This window comes from Misgurnus anguillicaudatus, chromosome 19 (assembly GCF_027580225.2).
Source record: "Misgurnus anguillicaudatus chromosome 19, ASM2758022v2, whole genome shotgun sequence".
NCBI classification, from domain to species: Eukaryota; Metazoa; Chordata; class Actinopteri; order Cypriniformes; family Cobitidae; genus Misgurnus; species Misgurnus anguillicaudatus.
The window spans coordinates 48,237,693-48,246,289 of NC_073355.2; the positions used below are offsets into that span (position 1 = coordinate 48,237,693).

Consider the following 8,597-nt stretch of genomic DNA (forward strand, 5'->3'; position numbering starts at 1 on the left):
ATTAGATGAGAACGTGGTGCATGTTAAGAAATATATATTTTGAATGTATTTTTTGTTTTTTTTGTTTTTGTTCTTTTTGTTCTTTTTCTTTATAGTAATAATTTATGTTTATTTAAAATGTATCATCATTGCGGGATACATGTTATGCTGGAAAGCATGATGGGAATACAATGTTGTTTATAATGTATCAGTGATGATCAAAAAAATGTAATAAAATGCTAATGATAAAAAAAAGGGCCTAATAATATTTTTATAGGCTAATTAAATAATTTCAGCATTAAACATTTTTTTCATTAGGCTATTATTTTTGGTGCCCTCTCAGCACGTGGTGCCCTACGCACAGCGCGTGATGCGCGTTATGGGAGCGGCGGGGCTGATTGGGATGCTTTTGGGTTAGTCCATTCGGATAGTTTTGATTCACGAATCTGGCAACATTGGCTGTGCGCTTGCGCAGACATTCGATTCGGATTCTATAGAATGTACATGTAAACAAACATTTTAATCAGATTGCAATGATTAGGTGGCATGTGAAATGTATCGTCGTAACCTTCAATCGTATTAAATTCAGTTGGATTGACAATTTTTTTTGCGCATGGAAACATAGCCACTGTGAGTCTTGTGTTGCAAAATCACATCATAATATTTATATAACACAAGATAACACTTAACATATCTCTCTTTCTCTCCAGTATGATCTAATAGATTTGGTTAATGTACCTTAAAAAACCCATCTACTCATATACTCCCCTACTGAAAGACCGGCTAAAACCTGCCTAAGCTTTAGCTGGTCTCCCAACCTTGTTTTAGCTGGTGTTGCAGGCTGGTTTTATAGGGGGTTTGGGCACTTTTTTGTGGGTCAGGCTGGAAGACCAGCTGACCCAGCAGCTAAAACCAACTTCCTCCCAGCCTGACCAGCTAAAAAAGTATCCAAAACCCATAAACCAACCTGCTACATTAGCTTAACCAGCAAAAACCAGGCTGGGAGACCAGCAAAAAAACATCCATCATTAACTGCAGTTATGTCTGGCTGCGACTGCGATTATCTTCTCTTTGTCATCTCTTGTCACACAGACAAACAGACAGACAGATATCTGATTTTATTCTGTAATCTGTGATCATGCAGAGAGACAGAATCACGCGAGGGATCTGGTGCGAAACGCTGACCTCACGCAGTGGGATGCTTTAGTGATCCTGTCTGGAGACGGACTGCTCTTTGAGGTGTGTACACACTGATCCAATACATTTGTGTGTGTGTGTTATCCTCCTCATGTAAGTGTGTGTGTGTTGTGTAGGTGGTGAACGGTCTAATGGACAGGCCGGATTGGGAAAAGGCCATCCAGACTCCTGTGGGAATTCTGCCGGGAGGTTCAGGAAATGCGCTCGCTGCATCCGTTCATCATTACACCCAGTGAGTACAGAATAACACTCGTGTCTGATCTCACTGAACATCTTACATGTCTGATAATAACATACATATCTTCTGTAACTGAGCTCTTGACAGCAAGCATTGTGCACTGCAATATTATTATGCAATTCTAGAATGTTCATCAGTCAAACTGTGTGTCATTAATGCCGTGTTTAAATCTCTATGGGTCTTTCAAAATCAAGAATAAAAGTGCAAAGGTCACTAATCACCTGAGGTCAGGGGTCAGAGGTGAAGGGTTACACAAAGAGCGACACGCTACACTTAACACATCAGCTTCAGGGGTCTCTGGAGGGAAGCTTTGGGTTTATCTACACTAATAAGATGATTTATATTCATGAAACACACAGAAGATAAAGCACAAGTCCAGCAGCAATAGAGCGACTCTTCTCAGATAACAAATGATTTAACAGCCGAGGACAGGACTCATATATATACTGCTGTGTGCTATGACATTAACTCCCCCTACTGGCACACACAACACAACACAACAAGGAAACAACCCTTATCAGTTTGCAACACTTGCTATACAACCTTGAAATAAAGAGAGGTCTTTTTGCATTTTGAATGCAAATTTGTGTGAAAATGTCAATCTGATAAGTCAAGAAGGAGAAACTGTATTTGTGACCCTGGACCACAAAACTAGTCATAAGTCACAAGGGGATTATCCAAAAATACCTTTGTATGGGTCAAAATTATAATTTTTATGCCAAATATCATTAGTATAATATCTAAAGATCATGTTAAATAAAGATATTTTGTAAATGTCCTATCGTAAATATATCAACAATGCATTTATCATTAGTAATACGTGCTAAGGACTTCATTTGGACAACTTTAAAGGCTATTTTCTCAATATTTTTAAAGTAATATTTTTAAGTAGTAATCTCTTATTTATTCAGAAGATGTATAAATATCAATTTCAAAAAATGAACCCTTATGATTGTTTTTTGTAGTCCAGTGTCACATCTGTCTCTCATTTCTCACAGTTGAAACCACAGTAGAGTTATTTCCTCCTGTTTCTACCACTAAAATCCCCAAAAATTGAGACACCAATTTACCATATGTATGAGAGATTTAACATATCATTGCTGTTACATAGACAACAACACAATTAAAATAATCAAACCTACTTATCTTACCAACGCTTGTGTAATCTTGTTGACCTCATAGCAGTTGAAATATGACAATAAGACCTTCAGGATGAGGACTGACTTGATTTTCACCTAAGCAGTCACTGTTAACAAAATACATATTTATGCATTTGGCAGACACTTTTATTTTAGGTGACCTACAATGCATTCAAGGTATATGTGGTATTGTGTATGTCCAACATCTCATGTCCTTCATTCCCCATACAAGAACAAAATATAGCGACACAGAAATAAATCTTCTCCTTTAGGATGTATTACTGTGCGTTCAAACTAGGGTTTAATCCCGAGAAACGGGATTCCCGGGAAATCTTATCAAGACTATTTCCCGATTCCCGGGAAAAGTTATGACGGGAAACGGGAAATTTATATATATATTTTTTATATAAACGTGCGCTAGATTAGATTTGCAGCTGGCTTTTTCAATGACCACTAAGCCAGCCTCAGAGAAAATGAAAGACGGTGACTTCATGAGCATTCTAAACAAAGAGTTTTCCCTCTTCGAAGCCACCAAAAGGAGACCACCCCACCTGCAACAGCTGTTTGATGCTCTTAGCACTATATCTGTGGAGGCGGAGAGAGCGTTCTCTATTTGCGGCCAATTTGTTACAAAAATACGAAACCGCCTGAGTCCATCGACGCTCTCTGCTTTTTAAAAGCACATTTCCAAAAAAATAAAATAAATGAAGGGCAAGGTGAGAAATAAAAATGGTTTGAAATGCAATGCTGATGTTGTGATAGACACTTTCGCTTGTAATTGCCCTATTGCAGCAGTGTTACTGTTTATGCGTTTGTTTTAGTTTTTAAATTATTATTTCAATTCTGTTTTACCCTAGGCATGGCTCTGTCTTTAATCTTTCCGTGCACATTTACACATTTCTGAGGGTCGTTTGCTTTTATTTATTTAAAATTGTTTTATTTTTAAAATAAAAATATAACTGCCCTAATAAAGAAATTGTTGCTTAACTTGTAAGTGACAGTTTTGCGCGAAATTGCCCTATTGCGGCAGTGTTACTGTTTGTGTTTATGCTTTTGTTTTAGTTTTTTAAATTATTATTTAAATTCAGTTTTAGTCTACATAGGCATGGACCTGTCTTTAATTATTGCCGTGCACAGTTGCATTTTTCTGTGGGTCGTTTGCTTTTATTTAGGGTAGTCAAAACTTGTAGCCTATATTTATTTAAAAGAGAAATATACCTGCCCTAATAAAGAAATTGTTGCTTAACTTCGAGTGATTATTCCTCAGTTATTCTTAATTATAGTTTTATAATTTTAAAGATTTTCAGAAGTCACATACAATCCACCTGGCATTTCGCTACGGCAGGCTGTCACGCACGCAGCTCACTTGATCCGCAGCAGAATTGATCATTGCAAAAAACGTTGTTGATATGGACATAAACTGTGTTTCTTGCCCTAATAATGATACAAATAATATAAAACATGTTGGGAACGCATATTTGAATGATATTGATACATTACTTGTGCAAAAAAAAAAACAGCTTTTTCCCGGGATTCCCGGGAAATGGGTCGTCTTTTCCCGGGATTTGATTTGATCTAATTTTCGGGAAAAATATTAAACCCTAGTTCAAACCAGCCGCGAATGAAGCGAATAAAACGCGCTATTCATGCATAGTTGGACGCTTGAACATTTTGAGTTAACTAACTACATTCGCACTTAAAATGCACATCAAATTCGTGTTATTCGCATTTGAAATTCATATGCGAATACGCTAACTTTGCCGGCTAGCTATATATAGCTCAAATGAGTAAAAAGTGTTTTTTATAACTTACCGGATTGTCCAAACTCCTCACTCACTTTTTCCAAGCAAGATCCTTTTTATTCCTGTTTCTATAAAAGTACGAAGATGTGTCGTACAACTGCAGGTGTCCACATACAGCGACAATGATTTTGTCATCCTTTGTTGTTTCGTATTTCTGCCTCCACTCGCTACGTCGTAATCATGTCACTACTAGAGCAAACTCCTGATTGGTTGATGTTGTGCGAATATCCGCCAAAGTTGTCTCGCCTTATGCTATGCATGTCAAACTCTCGAAATAATGCAATTCGCATAAAATCACGTCATTCGCGGCGCCTCATTCGCACAAATCGCTCCATAGGATGTCTATCACGTCTTTAAGTTGACTTAACTTGTAAATCACTTGTGCTTAATGCTTCATTTGTGTCTGGTATGAATGCACCAGATGTTTCTTCTGTAAATTTTAGTTAAAACATTCATGGGTGCTGATAGTTCCATGGTTATTGAACTGACATATAGAACCAGTGTGCTCATGGTGACCCAAGTTCAATTCCCATCCCTAAGGTCCTTTGCTGGACCTGCTCCCCTATCTCCACCCAACACTTTCCTGTCTACTCTCTAGACTATGCTGTCTAAATGCCAAAAGCCCCCCCCCCAAAAAAAAACTTTGTGGTTGGAGGCGATGGTGTGATGGGTTGCCAAAAGTGTGTCTCCACCATATGTTCGGAGCACTGCCCAAGTTTAAATCCAGGCTTGAGGTCCTTTGCCCGTCCTTTACCATTTGTGATCTTGTTTGATTAATTTAAAAGCATAACTGTTTCTATTTCATTAAACTAATGACTAATTAATATTTTTTTGGGTTGTGTGTTTTTCCTCTCTAGAAAGCCTCAGGTGTGGGGTGAAGATCTGTTGATTAGTTGTGGGTTTGTACTCTGTAAGGGTCCGATCTCCAAGCTGGACCTTATCTCCATCCATCTGTCATCTGGTGTCCGTCTGTTCTCCTTCCTCTCCATCGCCTGGGGCTTCATTGCCGACATCGACATAGAAAGCGAGCAGTTCCGTCAAATCGGATCTTTGCGCTTCTTTGTGGGCACGATGGTCCGTCTGGCCTCTTTGCGGGTCTATCAGGGTAAGCTGTCTTTTCTCCCTGCTATAGACAATCCAGAGGCGGAGTCCTTTTCTACCCCAGGTTCCTCGACGGCCTGTGTGTCGCAAGCACAACGGACACTCAATAATCATACAAGCAACGAGAGGGCCGAACACAATGACTCTGAATGTAACTCAGATAACCGCCTGGTCGACCACCTCCTTGTCCCACTCGACCAGCCCGTCCCACAAACCTGGACGGTTGTAAAGGAGCAAGATTTTGTCCTGGTCATAGCCATGTTTCAGTCGCATGTGGGTGAGGATTTCTTGGCTGCTCCCAACGCCCGTACGGATGATGGGTTCATCCACCTGTTTTATATGACGGGCGGTATCTCTCGCCCCACATTGCTCAGACTCTTTCGGGCCATGCAGAGCGGCACGCACATGGACTGCGGATGCCCTCACCTGGTCTATCAGCGGGCGAGGGCGTTCAGACTGGAGCCGTTGACCCGGCCGGGTGTGATCACAGTAGACGGGGAGCAGGTGGAATATGGACCCCTACAAGCGCAGGCACATCGAGGAGTGGCCAGGATCATTTCTGAATGACCTTTGAATTTAATGCACAGTTCAAGAAATGAAAATGATATAAACTGTTTATAAATACAGGAGTAACCGTAGATGAAGCAATACAGAACAGCACAAACCTTGACAACTTGAATTTAACATGTTTGTTTAATTTAACCTGGAAGTTGTAATACATTTTTATAAGACGACTATAGGGAATGTGTAAAAATACTGTATGTATGTTACAATGCAAAATTACTGTAACGATCCTAAAACGTAATTTTATAATACAAATATTTTTCCTAGTGGTGAAATGTGGATAGGTTTCCTGAGATTTACTTTTGGTCTTTGATGTGTGTCGGTATAATGTTGGAAATTTTGCTGCTGGGGATCAATCAAAAAAGTGCCAATGTTGAACAAAATGATATAGTTGTTTATTTTTCTATCACAAAGCAACACGTTTTATGTTTATTTTAATGCAAGACAGCCTTGATTTCAATGTTAGAATATGTTTCTGTGGGATGTGTTTGATGTCATCAGTCATGTGTGTTCCTCCAGCAAGATGCTAAACTACACAAGCCGACTCCAGAAGTGACAGTGAAACATCATGTGAACAACACAAGTTCAAGTCAAGCATTATGTTGCAATTTCTAAAACAATTAGCAGACAATTGTAGTATAAATCTATATACCCAGATGTTAATGCAAAACTTTATTCATATAAATTCAGATATAATATAATATAATATAAAGTTGCTTTGGATAAAAATGTCTGCCAAATGCATGCATATACAAATGCATGCATCTAAAAGGTTTCTAATGGTTTTGAATGTCTCGGCCCACTAATCATGGTTTGACTTTAATGCATGCTGATCTTTGTAAACCCACTAAACACCGCTGGATCTCTTGTGTCTTTCCCTTTAGTGTCCATAAACACACTGTAGATGAGAGACAACAGCACACACATATTCACACACAGCATTAAGACTTTACTTAGTTCATTAGCTGCTCATGTGAAATAAGCTTTGTAGGTTTCGGTTAAAATTGTACTATTAAGAAATCGAAATATTCTGCATTTATTTTTCCATTAAATATTTTGGCCCTAACCAGCCCCCCCACTCAAATTATTGTAAAATAGTAGTTTGTTAGATTTACGATTGGGTTAGGGGCTTTTAAAAAATATTCTCAATCTGTTAATTTCTCCAGAAAACAGCATGAGGCGCACTTGAAATATTACATTTATTTCAGACAGAAATCTTTTGGATTTGTTTATTGAGAAATTGGGACAAATAATAGACACACTGTAAAAGATTCAGTCGAAATCACAGTGTTTTGCAGCTAGTTGCCTGCAACTTACCGCATATCCAAATGTATGTTGTTATTTACTGCCAAGAGTTTGCTCAAAGTTACATAAATTTGAAATATCAACAAGTCTTTATCTTTACAGAATAAGACTAGTTTTGCTGTGTAAAGACGAAGACTTGTAAATGTTTGATGTTCGTTTAGCTTTGAACAAAATGTTGCCAGTGAATGACATACATTTGGGTCTATGGTGGGTTACTGGCAACCAGCTGCAAGTTACACATTTAATTTCTACAGCATTTTTTTTACTGTGCAGTATCACTTTGTGGCAGTGCAGCACGATAATTTTAATTCATGTAGTATTTTAATTTAAGTATAAACCAGGGACCCCCCAATTTATATTTTTGTGCTTTATAGGGGTGCCTTAATGCTTAGGAGGTCCGGGACCCCCCCCCATTCAAACACATGGATATAACCCAGTTTAGCTGCAGAAATGAATTTATTGTTTATATATTTCAAGAGGGTAAACTAGATTTTTGTTAACTATTTGTCAGATTTTTTTCTTTCTTTTTTGGCATAATCTCACTTAATTAGATGTATTTATATAGACTTAATGAGATTTATTAAGATGTTACACTGTTAAAAGTGAAAAGTTGTAACTGTCAACTGAAGAAAAATTGTCCACTTCAATTGGTAACAACTAAAAAAAAATCACTTTAGTTGAAATTTTAAGTTTAAAAAAACTTACATTTTTAGGTGTTACCGCTTGAAGTCTTTTTTTTAAGTTGATAAAACTTTTCACTTTTTACAAAGTGAGTATCTGGATTTAAGAATGTTTAGATATTTGCTTTGGAAACAAGACAAACAACACTGCAAAAAATGATTTTCAAGAAAAGACATCTTGGTATTTTTGTCTTGTTTTCGGTGAAAATATATAGAGGTTCTTAGATTGGGATGCTTTTTCTTGATGAGTAGAGCGACAGGAGAAAATAAGTCTAGTTTTTGGAACAAAAATATCAAATTTAATTTAATTGTGCATAAAACAAGTGAAAAATTCTGCAAATGGGGTAAGCTAATTTTTCTTGAATTTAGTGTTTAAGAAAAATGTTCAAGATGTTTTTGCTTACCCCATTGGCAGATTATTTTGCTTGTTTTGTGCACAAAATCACTTAAATTTGATATTTTTGGTTTAAAAACTTATTTTCTTATGTCGTTTTGCTCATCGGGAGAAGGCATCTTAATTTGAGAATTTTTGGATGTTTTTGCTGGAAACATCTACAAAAATACTAAGAATTTTTTTCTTGAAAATCATTTT

General features: G+C 37.4%; 1 protein-coding gene across 1 annotated transcript in view; it reads left to right on the plus strand.

Moving 5' to 3' along the window:
* sphk1 (sphingosine kinase 1) overlaps positions 1 to 7,306 on the plus strand; it is a 34,377-nt gene extending 27,071 nt beyond the window's left edge. Inside the window, exons 3-5 of the mRNA XM_055195013.2 lie at positions 1,124 to 1,218; positions 1,293 to 1,408; positions 5,213 to 7,306. Coding sequence (XP_055050988.2) covers positions 1,124 to 1,218; positions 1,293 to 1,408; positions 5,213 to 6,023 — 1,022 coding nt within the window. The 3' untranslated portion in view covers positions 6,024 to 7,306. The remainder of the gene's footprint in view (positions 1 to 1,123; positions 1,219 to 1,292; positions 1,409 to 5,212) is intronic.
* The last annotated feature ends 1,291 nt before the right edge of the window (positions 7,307 to 8,597 follow it).